Here is a 16357-nt window from a genome sequence, read left to right on the forward strand (position 1 = left end):
TTTTTTTTTTTTTTTTTGTACTGTAAGTGGGTCAACATTCATTTTATTTCTAAAATACATCACGGCTGTTTTAAAAATGGTAACAGGCCATAATTGACGCATGTCGCTAACACTGCTGAGCTGCAATCACACTAGCAGTCTCTGCAGAAAGTGTGCTCCCTAGTTTATTTTACTTTTCATATATTTCTCAGTCAAAGTGGTCTCTAACGATTAAAATATTGAAAGTTATGCTTTAAGCAAGAGCAAAGAGAAACTAAGCAAGCCTAGTTTAGCCGGACCACCATTAGCCATATAGCCATTGTCACAAAAGTGTTTCTAAAGCAGGAAAGCTCAAAAAAAAAAAAAAAAAAAAAAAAGCAGGAAAGCTTTTTGGAAGCTTGGAAGGTTACTGTTATTGGAAGGTCTGGAGTAGGGTGACCAGACGTCCTCTTTTACCCGGACATGTCCTCTTTTTTAGACTTAAAAATGTCCGGCCGGAATTTCACAAACGTCCGGGATTTTGTTTTTCTAGAGCTTACATAGAACTTCGAGACGCGTTTCGTTCACAAACTAGTCCCGCCCTCCCCTACTCCGATTGGTTCGCTTGAGTGAGAAGGGGGCGTGGTGAATTAGCCTAAAATCTTCTGATTGGACGGTGTGACTGTAGAGCTACAGTTATTGGTCGATAACCTTCTCTGTAAACACTTAATTGGTCAGTCTGCACGTCAGTAGTCCTTGTTTAGGCAAAGCTCATGTACCTACCCTCATCTCGAGCAGCTGTGCCGAAACGTAAATGTAAGTTCTCGAATGAATTAAAAAAGAAATTCCTATGTTTTGTGTAGCAAATGTAAAGGATCCCCCCCTGGGGAAAAGAGGGCGTTAGGTCACCTAAAGGTAGTTCACGAACTAGAATGTGAAATATGGCGCCACATTAAGATTCATTCATTATCTGTAACCGCTTATCCAGTTCAGGGTCGCGGTGGGTCCAGAGCCAATCCACCTACCAACGTGTGTTTTTGGACCGTGGGAGGAAACCCACGCAGACAAGGGGAGAACTCCTCACACACAGTCACCCGGCGCGGGAATCGAACCCACAACCTCCAGGTCCCTGGAGCTGTGTGACACTACCTGCTGCGCCACCGTGCCGCCCCTCCACCTTAAGATCCCTCTGGGAAATACGGCTGAACTAACGGTTCCTACTCGCGCATGCGCGTTTCGACATTAGGTACCAGTCAGTCAGTAAGCGTAAATGCCTCTTCCATGTCGGCCCGGTTTCATATCCGTTATTTATAGCTATGAGTGGAGCACATCTCCATAAACATAATAAAGCACTGGATACAGGTTTCAGCTTGAGCATGTTTATGCCTGACAGAAACAACAGGCTTTTTTTTGCAATTGTATGGCTGTGTATTTTGTGTCACAACATGATATCACGATTTAATTCTAAAATAGATGAAGTAATGTCCCTATTGTTTATCTGCTTTGACTGGATGGTGTTTGCATTCTTACAATCCCATTACTGAACTGCTCCATTTGGATGTCATTAGTGTCTAACACTTATTGTACTGAGCTGACACCAGATGTTTAAGCTAAACAGTAAAACAGTAAAAGCACTCATCCACTATAACTAGGAGCTTTACTACTGTATCTAGGACAACCCCAATTTCAATGAAGTTGGGACTTTGTGTAAAGCATAAATAAAACAATATGGTGATTTACAAATCCTTTTCAACTTATATTCAATTGAATACACGACAAAGACAAGATATTTAATGTTCAAATGGATGAACTTTATTGTCCTCAAATTCAAAATGAGTGAATATTTGAAAAAGCATTAAAGTTGATCAGTTTTAACATTAAATATCTTGTCTTTGTTGTATATTCGATTGAATAGAGGTTGAAAAGGATTTGCAAATCATCATATTCTGTTTTTATTTATGCTTTACACAATGTCACATTATTCACATTAGAGCTGAAGCCCTCCATTTGGATAGTCATTGGGTTTTCATTCCTTACTAAGTACAGGGAAAGTATCCATGTTAAAGCTAAGGTGCTGTAGCATGTCTGTGTAACTGAACTTCTTTGCTACAAAAGCAAATCTGAATGCAAGGGTTCATTCCCAGTCGGGAGGCTCTCTCCACTCTAAGGCTGTATGATGTATCCAACACATGATAACTATGTGGGTCAAGGTATTCAGTGATTACCCAAGGTGGAGAGAACAAAAGGAATGCTGAAAGACCAACAGTGCAGGAACTGAAGCAGGGAACAGGCCCGGACTTGAATCTGATGACACTCTTTCGTGAAGTACAGGGCACTCTGAAGCTCAGCTGCATTCTTGATAGAAGATGATCTTCAGAAACACACTCATTACTAGACATTAAGCAGAAGAGAGATACACCTAACTATGGAAACATGGAGTTAAGTTAGGGGTGGGATAATTATCTGTTATTGCCAGCGAATCTAAATGGCTTCAAGTAAAAATTAGAGTGGCACAGAAGCTCGTAACTGGGCCTCTTCACTGGCCATTCCATGGCACTATCCCCAGTGCCTGGCAGGAAGACTCAAAGCAATGGAACTCTTGGAGCAGAAATCAGACTTGCGCAATGCACATGTTCTACTTTTATCTTTACTTTTTCATTAGAAGAAATAAGAATAGCTAAAAATCCAAGCAATTTTTCATTTACTCTGAAAATTATAATATAAATAATGGTTGAAGAAGTCTTTTATTATACTGTATAAAAATTTCACATTGTTGCTGTTATGAGAAAATTAACTTCTATAAACTGGCAAATTAACAGGAGTAAAAAATGCTTTTTGTTTTTGTTTTAAACAAGAATTATATTAAGAATAGCATTGCAGATAAAAGTAAATTAAACAGATGGTATTTTAAAGATAAAAAGGGAGTTTTAACTAAGAGGATGAGTGACCAGACTGACAACTCTGATCATGCAGTTTGTACAATACATGCCTGCATGTGCCACTGGGAACATGCAGTTACTGGAACTGTGGTTTATTTTTTATTTATCTTCCTTTATGTCTTTTCTTCCCTCTCTCTTTCTATAGTGTTGAACTGTAGTCCTAGCTGCACACAGAGGGCCAGTAAGAATGAACTATTATCATCATCTTTGCTACTTAATACATTTGAGGGTCGCAGTGACTGAATATTAATGTTAGGAAAAGAATCTGTTTTTCCTTCTTTTTAAAACCGTGATTTTGCATGTAATTGGCTACTGTTAATGTTGCAAAAGAAACCATTACTGAGCTTGAAGTAGATGAAAAGAAACACAAACCTTGCCTTAATATTCTTATTTGAATCAAAGAGGAGTTTCTGACAAATATTTACAGGTTGAAAGACACTCCTTGGTTTAAAAGCAATGCATCATGGGGTATTTTCAAAATGGATCCCATTGGCTAATATATGTAAGGCTTTAGCAGCTTATCATGATATAACTGTACACGCAAGACATTCATCAGTTGCAAATTTATTTCTGCTGTATAATAGAGTAGGCCTCACACAAAACAACAGGAAAATAATGGAATGGTGAAAAAGTGAAATAAATTTAGTAAATCTTGTCTGTATTGATGTTTTCAGTATATTTAAATATCTGTATTTGACACTATAAAATATAGATTTCAGAAGATATCTTGTAAGAGGCCAAAATAATAAATAAATAAATAAATAAATAATAGACAAAATAAATATTATAAAATGCAAAACATCAATGGGCCACACTTTTTATGACAGGTGTGAGTTTTTGATTATGTGAGGAAGAAAACCTTTGCACCACAGAGCTAATAACTTAGCGAAAAGCTGTTAAGACTTGTCATTGGCAAGCTACATACACGGTTAAAGGTTTATTTTCTGAATCCAATGGCATTTTTCTTTGTTATTTTGCTGAAATTAATAAGCAATCATTCTGTATCTTTTGCCTTAGTCCCAAATGTAACCTCTGAATGTAACAAAATACTGACCGTGACAAGTCTTTCATCATCTGAACAGATACACAAAGGTCTGGATAAGGCAATGCAAACTTAAAGACATGTTTAATGGACAATTTCCTTTAAAATCATACGGAAAAATAAGAGGTGCACGAGCATCACTCTTTTCCTGTTTCCTTCACCAGAAATGTTTCTGGAAAATTGAACATGCTAAATATTTACAATATGTGTATTTTGAGTGCTTTCTATCACAGGAAAAACAATAGGTCATTTTTTGCCAAGCACCACTGATACACAGCTGTATTTGCTCCAGTGTGATTTCTTTGTCTCACAACTGTTTCATAAATAAAAAAATCACTGGAACCCATTAAACAAGTAGTTATTTGCATTGCCTAGAAACAAATAACAAACACCACACAAAGGAACACTTTGGAGTTAATGTAACAATCTAAATGGGTCTAAAATAAGGAGTTTGATATAACTCAAATTTTTAAAGTTAAAACAAGTATAATGACATTTATTGTACAATGTGTAGTCCAGATCATAGGTTGGTGCTATACTTTCCCCACAATGCATTACTTGTGAAGCCAACGGATGTGTTACTGACATAGTGAGCCATATATTCAGTTATTCACACAGTCTCTAAAACAATCACAAACAAATGATTTAAACCTAACCTGGATATTTTAGTCTGCTTGACTTTTTTTTTCCTGAAGGTGACTTCAAATTTTGCTTTGTACATATATGAAATGATTTCACACTTTTACAAATGATCTATGATAATGTCGATATTATAGATTATATTATTAATATTTTAAATGTATTTATATTATACCATCAAATAAAATGATGAATACATTTGCTATTACATATTAATTTGAAAGGATTCTGTGATCAAAATTATAATAATAAATTATAATAACTACACTGAATTACACTGAGTAATATAATTGCTAAACTGCTCACAAGTATCAATATTATGCCTTCAGATCTTTTCTATCGACACAGATCCAGGAAATGTCCGTTCTGTCTGAAAGTCATAAATATATGGCCCATTGTCACAATGCAGATTACTTTAGTTTACATGCTAAAATTAAAGGCACCAATGATATTTTCCTCTGTCATTGAAATACTGTGACCAGTGCTACATATTGAATGGCACTTTCTTTCATGATGCAAACACATTTTATACACGCTTTCATTTATAAAAGACTTTGTTTCACTACATCACTAAAATAAAAGTTATAGTTATTTTACTTGTTCCCTTAAATACTTAATTTATAGAAAATAAAGGTTTAGTGTTGACTCTATGTTTTTTAGTATCTCATGTATTTTTCTTCTTATTCTTTTTCTAAGCATTGGTGGGTATGTTCACCTTTACACAGCAATAGGATTTTGGTTTGCCATTACACTGGCTATTCTGGTCTGCAGGTGGTCTTGGGGGGAGAGGTGCAGGGCGGGGTTAGTCCTGCTGTTGTCCGAAATGTCCAGGCTGAGTGGCCCTGTACCTGTGGCCCCAGGGTCCTGTGTGTTGAGGAAGGGCGTGTCCTCACTTGCTCGTTCCTCTTCTGTCTCGCTCTCCAGACTGCCGACCTCAGAGCTATCTCCAGCGGCCTGTTTTGTTCTTTTAGAACCAAGGCTGGCTGCAGGGCTGTGAGGGTCAGATGCAGGCTCAGCAACAGGTGTAGTGTTACACTGGTGTGTGCTCTCATACTGCTCATCCTCAATGATGTGCAATGGGCTGGGTGGAGGGCTGGGGGTCTCCAGTCCATGGTTATAGTGGGCAGAGTTACGGAGCTGTTGGGACCGGTTATGGTCCTTTTCTGTCTTCTCGCGAAGGAACAGCAGAGGGCGGTCCTCCTCACCCAAAGGGCTGGTCGCCATGGAAGGGACAGAGGTTGCTAGGCTGGAGAGTGGTGCTGACATCTCGGAGGGAGGAGAAGAGGGCGTTGCCGGGGTGAGCGGTTTCACAGGCGACAGACGCGTTGGGGTTGTCATGGTCGAAACATACCTTACATAATGAGAGCACACACACAAACAAACATATATATATTATTATATATATATATATATATATAGTATATATATATATACTACAAACCCAAATCCCAAAAACGGCTGTCCAAAATGAAAATAAAAACAGAATGCAATGATGTATTAATAACTTAAACCCTATATTTATCTGAAAATTGTGCAAAGATCATTTCAAATGTTGAAACAAATATTTTATGTCCATTATGAATATGATGGCTACAACCTGTTTCAAAGAAAGTTGGGACAGGGGCATATTTACTACTGTGAATTACCTCTCCTTTTAACAACACCCTGTAAACGTTTGGGAACTGAGGAGACAGATTGCTGCAGTTTTGAGACTTTAAATGTCCTATTCTTGCTTGATATAGGCTTTCAGCTGCTCGCCATTTTCAGAAGTTTTCCTTTAATAATGCGCCAAATTATTTTCAGTGGGTTTGAATTAGTTTAGTATTAGGACTCTTCTACTACAGGACAATGCTGTTGTAATCCGTGCTGAAATTGGATTGGCACTATCTGGCTAAAATAAACAAGGCCTTCAATCAAAAAGATGTTGTCCGTATGGCAGCGTATTGCTCCAAATTCTTTATACATAAGCATTAACAGTGCCTTCACAGACGTGCCATGTACAATAATGTACCCTGTGTGTTTATAGCATTCTGTTTTTATTTTCATTTTGCACAGTGTCATAAGTTTTGGGAATGAAGTAAACATCTGTGATCACATCTTAAGTGCTGAAAATATACATTTAAAATTGCAAATTTAAATCATTTTGTTACAGGCAGAAATTGAAGTCAGATTCTTTCATTGTCTGTAACTGCTTCTCCAAATCAGGGTCACGGTTGGTCCTTGGGTGCAAGGCAGGGACACACCCTGGAGGGGGCGCCAGTCCTTCACAGGGCGACACACACTCACACATTCACTTAGACCTATGGACACTTTTGAGTCACCAATCCACCTACCAATGTATGTTTTTGGACTGTGGGAGTAAACCGGAGCACCCGGAGGAAACCCACTTGAACACTGGGTGAAAATGTTTGATACTGGGTGAAGATGTTTGATATCAGTAACCCCTGGAAATTGTTAATGAGCCTATATTTGCACAATTTGTATGTCCCAAAATAAATGTTTATGTCTTCCGTTGACCCAACAAAGGATACATTTACTGTGATTTAAGGTTTGACATCACAACCATAATGTAGTCAAAAGGGTATATTTTTGCAGCTTAGTATGCGTTATTTGGACTGTATGATGCAAAATTTGGAATATAAATAAATATCTTACTTTGAGATATTACTAATATTTGCCATTGTAGAATGTATTTTTATTGTTTAATGGCAATCAAAACACATCCTGTTAATAGTGGGTGACTGTACCTGTCACTGTATGGAGAGTCTTTGTAGGAGTCCACGGTTTCTCTCGAGCTTTTCAAGTTGACACCAAGTTCTCTTGCACCACCGGTGGCATTCAGACGTCCACGATGAGAGGGAGTGATATTCCGGCTGTTCTGGACTGATACCAGGGCAGCGCGACTATCTGACGCAACTCTCTCCATCTTTCCATTGCTCCAGCTGCATCATAACATGTAAGCAGAACGTTCAGAGAGTCAACCAAGGCTCAATTACTTTTTTATTTAGCTTAAAGACTTAAAGTATTATTTATTATTAAATGTAATAAAAATGTAAAACATTTTATTTTTGGTCAAAGACAAAAGGCAAACAGGTTAAACACTCATAGTAATGCTTACCCTAGCTCCTTCTACTAGATATTATTAAATTTGCTGTGTTAGCTATGAAGAATATCCCCAAAACTGCAGTTCATCTCCACTAAAGTCATTCATGCACTCATATTCCTCCTCCAAGAACTCAGTTACCTTATTCCTTATGACATCCTCTATCAAACTGCTGCATTCTTTACAGTATGCTTTTGTGATTTTCAACATGTGAAGCATACGAGGAACCACAATCCTTAAGAATTTCTTCACAACCACAAATGGGGTGTTGCCAAGCTCATCATTCTGCATTTGTTAAGCATTATTTTCAGTGAAGCAAGCAGATGTAGCTAATCGGCTAACGTAAAGGGAGTCTTTGATGATGATGTTAGTAAGGCAAAGACGTGTAGGTTGGCAGAAAGAAAGCTACTTTAATCCTGGGAGTGATGCTTAGTAAAACAGTGATGAATTCCGACAGCACAGACTTGTGAAACTGCAGAGAAACATTTGATTGCTGCTTGCTGAACTATGCTAAAGCTGTAGTAATAAACAATATTTTACAGTGCTTATCAAATGACTCTGGCCGAGAAATTCTGACCATGGTGAAGCTATAGCTGAAAAGAGAGAAATAATGTACCACTGGCTGGAAGTGTGTGTGATTGCAGTAGATGGTTGAGTGGACGATGTGTACTGGCTTGCTGAAAATGATGTTTCTGTTTCCTTCTCAATCACATGATGAGTGGGGTCCATATTTTTCAGGGTGTACTGCTGAAATCACAAGCAACCAATAGAGCTTAAAACACAGGAATGCACTTGCTGAGTACATAGACTCTCTTAAAACTGTATTACACATGCTGGTTAAAACCTACATTTCGTGAGTCACTTCAAGAAAAAAATATATATTTCTTAATATTTTATTATGTTAAATTAAGAGACTTTTCATTTGGTTATTTAACCTCAATGTGTTCTCCCTTCAGGAAACAGCAAACATATTCATTTTTAGAGCTTTGCTGACTAGATTAAAATCAAGCTCTGCTTTCCATTAATCAGCAGTCACTTACATTAACGAGCTGCAGGTTGTCAGGTGGTGGGAGGTGGTTTTGGGGGAACAGTGGGCCGTTGGCCATGCTGGCCATGGTATTACGCTCTCGTAATCTCTGCCTCAAGCGATCGCGCAGCTTTTTCCACTGCTTCCTGCACATGCAAATAGACAGCTGATTAATGCCACATCTCAGTATGAATCTTTCATTATTCGGTTTGGTTAATAAACCTCCAAACATTCTATGACAACAAAGGAAGAAATAAAACAAGAAATACAATAAGTAATTACTTTGTTTTACAGTAGGCCACCACACACATTATGCCAACGACTAGGAGAGCAATGCAGATGCCTGTTATTGTTAATACACGTTTCTGATACAGCTCCTCAGCTTCTGGAAAAGAAGATGAAACATTATTTATAACTCATGACCACAATTTTTCAGCAACAGGACATCATGTTCACCCTTGACTATTTGTGCAAATGATATTTGGATATATTTGATTTATTAATTTCATTTGCACAAATCCTCAAAAATAAACAGGACAATTTATAGAACATTTCCAGTCAAACAGTTTTTGTATTATTAAAAAGGAGGTATTTTCTGTTACTGGGAAACAGAGATGGATCTTGATGCATATTGATCATAGGATGCAGAGGTTTTTTTTTTTTTTGCGCAGTAGGGAGGGAACACAACACGCTGTTAATTCAGGGTCCGTTTCAAAATCACGTCCACACAAATGATTGCAAATGCATCCTTTACAATGCATTCAGACCAGTCCATGAATTACCACTACTGGGGACATACCATTTATACACACTATTAATACATGCATTTAGGTTATTTTGTTACATTATTAAGATTAGAACATTTAGGTACTGTATTCAGTTGAGCCTCCAGTATGTACAATACTTTTTAACATCTGCAAAACCACATGGGCTGTAGATAAAGGCTTCAACATTTACAGGCCAAATTAGTGTGGCTTGCACATGCTTCAGTCTTGCACATACCAGAGACTTTAAGGAATGGGCCTGAAAGAGCAGCAGCACTTGGTCACAGGGCCTTGAGTAAAATGATTTGATTGATGTACACATGTACAGTTATTGATAAAATATTGTTGGATTTAAGTAGTGTCAGTGGCATGAAGTACCAGAAATGGGAAGTACTCCATGTAAAAAAGTATTGCATGTCCTGTGAGCAACTGCTGTTGCCATGGTATTTTAATATCTGTTAAAATATCTTAAATTAATTTAGGGCTGTCACTATGGATTTTATTAGTAATCAAATAGACGATTCTTCAATATCAAACAATACAAATATAAATACTAAATAATAAATCTAACCCTAATAACACAACATTTCAAGAAACAAAAATGGATATATAAGTCGTACTGAAAACAGCCAAGTAAGTTTTTAATAGAATAATCAAGTTGAATCAAATTATCGTGACAGCCCTAGTTCAGTTTAAAGATCACATTCTCTTAAATAGGCACACAACACATGTCTACACAATGTAAAGACAAACATAAAAGACATGGAGTAAAAAAAAGGGAAGACAAAAGGAAAGAGAAGACAAAATTAATAAAAAACCCAACTATCGGGGTTGAAGAAACATGAACTGATAGACGAAATGTAGAGGGGGGAGGACAGAAGGTGATCAGTATATCTGGCGCAGCATGCTACAGGATAGAAGGATGCAGTAGGGGAGAGCAAAGCAAAGGCTGAAGGGATCTGCACATACACCATAATCCAGTTACTACTGCAAGGCTAGTGTATAGGTCTAAGTGTGCTAGTGTGTGTGTGTATGTGTGTGAGTGAATGTGTGCCCAGAATGGAACATGTCAGAGGTCCACATGAATAATTGAGTACATCCTTCACTGTCATACAGACAGATGCGCTAAGCTGTGATACAGCATTTAAGCTTTAAAACAATGGAAAGTTCCAGAGAGATTGGCCTCATTCACTGAACAACTGGACCATGACTCCATAAAGTGGTGTGGACTGACTTCACATTGTCTGTTATGGCTGTATGATCCCTTCATTAGCAAAAGGAAACTGGCTAGAGTTGAAGGAAAAAGGCTCAAGCTACTAGACCTACAAAAGTCTGCAAACTAGGAGGAAGGAACAATTCATACCCATAAATTCAATCCCATGATGTTCTGCCGAGGCAGAAAAGATGACAAAAAGAAAGAAAGTACAGTTGGTTGGACGTTTGAGTGATAATGTAGTAGTCTACATTGGCAAACTAAGCAAACATTTTATGACAATGTCACTGCAAAGCACTACTGTGTATGCAACTACAAACCATACACGAGTATCTTTCTTCATAGAAGGTAATGGCAATACATTTCGACACACATAAATGATCAAGTATTGCTTTAATTCGGAATGCATTTCATGGCTGCCTAGCATTATGGTTACAACACAATAGCATGCACATGCAAACATTACTGTGCTTGCATTATGAGACAGACTGACCCTCTTATTTAAAAACACAAGCAGAACCTGTGATATTCAGCTGGCAACACCACCACATGTGTTTCTGATAAACATGCTGTTAGGGCCATGCATCTTTCACTTAGCTATACCATTTTGGACTTGTGAGTGAGCTGACACCTCTTTTATGCCAAAAGCTTTTCCTGCCTAGAGCCATGCTCACCAAAAATGTTAATATGTAAGTAGACGTCACCACAGACCACACAGCAAGTGATTTAAAATACACTGTCCTTCTATACTGTTTGTAATCATAAATGTTCTGTTACTGAACGGAACCAAATCAATTTAATACTATGTCATACCTTTTCACGCAGTTTTTAAATAAAGCTTCTGGGAAAATGTATGAAGTTTTTTTCCTTAACAAACCCATATCAAATATCAACCCCCAAAAAATGTATTAAGGACAATTTATTCTATGTTCTTTCATATCTGACTCACAGAGGGCCAGTAAATAAGGTCAAACTGTGCATGTAATTTGGGCCTGAACAGATATGAAAAATTTGATACCAGCAAAATCCATTAAACTTGCATTAAATGATAAGAATACCACAGAGAAAGACTCGGCTTCTTAGCATTTTACTGGTTTTATTGGTTTTCTATTAATTAGCTTTTATTTTAAACTAATTCCCTTAAGAATACTAAGTTTAATATTATACCACTATAAAACTATTTAAAGCTATATAAATATATATACCACTATATAAAGCTATTTAAAATGTTGTTGCTATTCGGACTTCAGGCCAGTGGGCTTCTGACAGTGATTCAGTCAAAGGCATGGAGCTAATACATTAAAATGAATTAATAGCATTAAGAGTTGGTGAAAATGACCTGTCCTTGCAGACGAATGCATGGTAAATAAAGCTCTGCTGACATGCTAATGCAGCAGAGGCTCTGCAGGTCCTCCATGACCTCTATTGCATTCTCAGAGGGGAAAAGATCAGGCAAACCTAAGCTCTGGCTTTTTAAAAGTCAGACATAACATAAATATAACCCAGATTACAAATTACCATAGGTACAGTGCTCAGTACAAAAACCCTGGTGGTTAAAATTGATGATGGCTTCAAGCCACCTCCAGAAGTTGCACCTGAGCACAAAAGAAGGCCTTAAGAAAGTGGAGCAGAGAAGAAATAATCAGAGAGCACCTTGTGATGCTTTAATTGAACTTTGTCACCTCCCCTACACATCTGTGCTTTATATGTTCTGGATTGCATGGGGTACGGAGGTCCTGTATCTGAATCCTACTACTTAATAAGGATGACAGTTTAAAAGGATCTGTTCAGGCTCATGGTATCTAGAATTACTAGTCAGCACAACAATTTTGCTTCTTATAGGCCAAAGACAAAGGCTCTTTTAATATGTCAGAAGTACTATCAACTGAAATTTATTTGATTTTGGTAAATGAAGCCTGATTTAGTAAAAAAAAAAAATCAGTTCACACAAGACCACAGTGTGCTCTGGTCAAGCTGGTACTGGTATTAATATAAGTGAGTTTGGCTACCATGTAGCTTTAAAGCCCACAAAATACAAAAAGAATGCAATATAATCAGTTCAGATGACCTTAAAAAATATTTTAAATAAAAATTGATAGAGTGCATTTGGTTAAATCTGTGTCCAAACTATGTGTTTATCCAGGTTTTGCTAGTACAGACCATGCCCATAAAGGCTGAATCGCAGAGGTGGACTCGGATGTTTTTGGGGAGAAGTTCAGGGTGGCTTTTGAATGCATATGAAGCCGGAAATGATGTGAGTTTGTAGGGTATATATAGGGCTGAGGGGAGGAGTTGAGGCGTGGTCCTACTCCCAAAATGATGCTATTGCATAACTTCAATTATCCCATTTAAGAGAAACTAGGATAAAAAATAGTTTAACATGCGAGGAATAGGCAAGGTAAAAGATGCAGAACAGAACCCCAAAAACAGCACAAGAAGCTCCCTGATCTGCCTACAAGGAAAACAAAAAGTAACAGGAAGCCGCACTGATTGAGCATGCTTCAATCCAAGCACAGACAGGAAACGGAAATAGACGTACTGTAGAAGCTGGGCGTTACGTAGGTTTGGCAGCGTTCACCAGTAAAGTCATTTGGGCACCTGAGAGGGAAAAAAAGTCACAGAGAGAAGAGAGAGAGTGAGAGAGAGAGGGAGAGAGAGAGAGGAAGTGAGTTGATACCCGCAAGTTTTCCCCTGTGCCCACGAGCATCTCTGGTGTTGTCTGCGAAACGTCTCACAAACATTAATAATGTTTGTTAAATCACACTCCTTCCTGCTGGTACCGAAATCACAGTCCCAAAGTAACAACCTCATGGGATAAGATTAATTTTCAAGCAATTCCAGGCAACTGACCCCCACCCATTTACCCATAACAAAAACACTCAATTAAACAAATCAGAATGCAGTGTCATCACCATGCGGACAAAATGGTGCAAACCTCAACTGTTCTGAATCCAATGACATCATTCCAGATTTTGGAGAGCTATCAAATTTTTGTCTTTTTTTTTTAGTGTAACAAAAGCAGTGATTAGTGGCTTGAAAAGCCTTGTGCCACACATTTCCACACCTGTCCACGTCTAATGGAGGGACAGATGTATAAGCCTGGAGAGTTTGGACCTAGGGAGACTGTGATTAAGGAAACGAGCGGGGGAAGAGGGAGGAAGCGGAAACACCAGCAATGCAGCATGCGCTTGGGGGATGTTCAGTGACTGCACATACGTTTTGGGTTTATGACTCTCACAGGCTCTGTGTTTTGACAGCGATTTCCTGAAAATCCTGGGAGACACCTGAGGAAGGGGTAAGGGGTGATAGAGGGATGAGCACAGGACACAAACTCAAACTGAACACAAAACATCACAACACAAAAACATTTAACAGCACAACATAATACAACAATTACATCCAGAGTTTATCTTGTGTTTCTTGTGGTGACAGTCAATTATGACATTAATGTTGATCATTAACATTCTGTCTTTGCTATACTATTCAATACAGGAGTTATTTATAATATATTCTTTAAAATAAGGGTTTCAAGAAGGGATTTTCTGAGTAATAACATAAGAAGACTAAAAACATTTTAATGGACGAATTGTTCGATATTTTAAATAAGAACATAACCTAAAAATATTAGTGTATATAAAAACAAACTTTTGTATATATTTTTTTAAAACCATAGAAACCTTGTTTTTAATAGTCAAGGCATACATTTCTTTACACCAATCAATTGCACACAGACTCAGAAAACCTCACAAGGTCCATGAAAAATTCTCTTTTATAATGAGAAAATTATTTCTCATCATTAAGCAATGTATCAAAAGACACTATTATATTTGCTCCCTTTGAGAAATGTGCTTTCCACAGACACTTCTAGGATTCTTTTTGGATTTTCTCTGTGTCTTTTTATGTTCAACTAGAAACGGACTTAATTTGGTTGGCATGGGCACTACTTGTTCAAATAATGTGTTACCATATTTATAAAGGGGACATTTTTGTATGTGGTCTGAAAGCCCAAAGATCTGGACATGGCTGCTTTCATGGAAACAATTGTAGTACCAGGTCTGTGGTCTTCTTTAAAGTTTCTAGTGGGTATTAAAGAAGAAATGATGGGGCTAAGAGTGCCTTGTTCTGATCCAGAGCTTTCAGCATGCCATCTGCTTTCTGATGACGGAGGAAGGCGCTTCCTAAAGCTCATAAGAAGTGGATCTAGTGGCGTGACGGCCATGACCTCCGAGCATTTACAGCTGTGGCTCTTACAGGGTTATAACATTTGGGACAGCTGAGTTGTTCCGCAGAAAGAGAATACAAATGTTCAGAGCTGAGAGAATAGAGCTGAGTGACTTTTATTCAGCGTTGAGGCTGTATGGAACTGGACCGTATATATGACATGAACCTTAAAGACTGAAAGAGACACCTCTTGGAATTTCTTATGATTATGCTACAAGGTGCTGTGTGTGAGACACACACAGGTTAAAAGAGGTGTGCCTTTCTCTACCTATCCTGTGCCAAGGTTCATCTCCAGACATGTTCCAGACTAAGGGGATACTCTAGCTCTCTGTCTCTCTCTGTTCCCTGGAGATGCAGCCAGCCTGCCTGCCTTGTAAACGTACATGGAGAGAGACAGAAAGAACAATATACGTGGGCAATATGGCAAAAACGTCAGATGTATTAATGATACGTCATAATACATTTCTGCAATAAACAGTATGTATTACAAATAGTGCTGCACAACATCTTTTCAGCATCGCCATCACAATAAGCGCATGCACAATATTCACATCACGTGAATAATTTCTGTCAACTTCTGTGGGAAGTTCAAGCTTTCAATGCCATGTTTAATGTCAACAGACCAAGTAGAAATTGGGGTATCATAATTTAAAAAAAATTTAAAAAATCAATGTGCAAAAGATGTCACAGTGTGTAAAGGGTTGTCGTGACGATTATCTGCATATCCCTGTCATTTTTTTGTCTCATTATCAAACAGAACCTGCAGACTCTTCTACTGTCTGACAAGTGGAAGAGGACGGGAGTAGTACAGGAAACACTGAGAAAAGCCAACAGAAAAACTGAGAGGAAAGATAGAGCCTGTCAGACTGTGAAAACCAACTGTTTTGAAGCGCTGCAGTGCTAATGGCCTATGACTTCACTTGCTTTTTGGTTACATAACTGTATACAGCTTAATTTATATACTTTTCTATCAGAGGCTTACTCCAATGTTGGACACATGGTGTTTATTTTATTAAAAATATTGCAACATATATCACTGAAAAAAAAGCATAATTCAATGATGATTCTTGCCTATAATCGTGCAGCCCCTAATTACAAATGATTTTGTGTGTTAATAATCCATACGTTATTAATTCATTTTTCATTTTCCAGCCTATCACCTGACAGTTGGTACTTGATGCATGCTTGTTAGTATAAATATACAGTACAACCCCCAGAAACATTGGAATATTTTATGTAATATATGTAAAATCAAGAATCTCTCATTTATTTTATTTATATGACACTTACTCTTGAAGTGTTATTTACATTCTTGGACTACATAGAATTGACTCAGTGTTTAGGATGATTATTTTGTATACTGGGATTTTGGACATGCATGCTGCCATCCAAGGGATGGGTTTTCCCAGAACGTCCATGGTTCTGTGAACAAGGACCACTGAGCAGCTACA

General features: G+C 37.8%; 1 protein-coding gene across 3 annotated transcripts in view; it reads right to left on the bottom strand.

The window, feature by feature from the left end:
- Window positions 1-2833: 2833 nt before the first annotated feature.
- nrg1 (neuregulin 1) overlaps window positions 2834-16357 on the bottom strand; it is a 60159-nt gene continuing 46635 nt past the window's right edge. Inside the window, exons 5-10 of one of the 3 annotated variants that reach the window (XM_066651432.1) lie at window positions 13225-13283; window positions 8991-9093; window positions 8722-8854; window positions 8298-8425; window positions 7326-7520; window positions 2834-5929 (exon numbers count right to left, since the gene is read on the bottom strand). In XM_066651432.1, the coding sequence (XP_066507529.1) occupies window positions 5296-5929; window positions 7326-7520; window positions 8298-8425; window positions 8722-8854; window positions 8991-9093; window positions 13225-13283 (1252 nt within the window). In that variant the 3' untranslated portion in view covers window positions 2834-5295. Of the gene's footprint in view, window positions 5930-7325; window positions 7521-8297; window positions 8429-8721; window positions 8855-8990; window positions 9094-13224; window positions 13284-13901; window positions 13970-16357 lie in introns of all 3 variants that reach the window. The other 2 variants (XM_066651431.1, XM_066651433.1) reach the window with 2 other exon arrangements.

Source organism: Hoplias malabaricus, chromosome 18 (genome assembly GCF_029633855.1).
Source record: "Hoplias malabaricus isolate fHopMal1 chromosome 18, fHopMal1.hap1, whole genome shotgun sequence".
Lineage (NCBI taxonomy): Eukaryota > Metazoa > Chordata > Actinopteri > Characiformes > Erythrinidae > Hoplias > Hoplias malabaricus.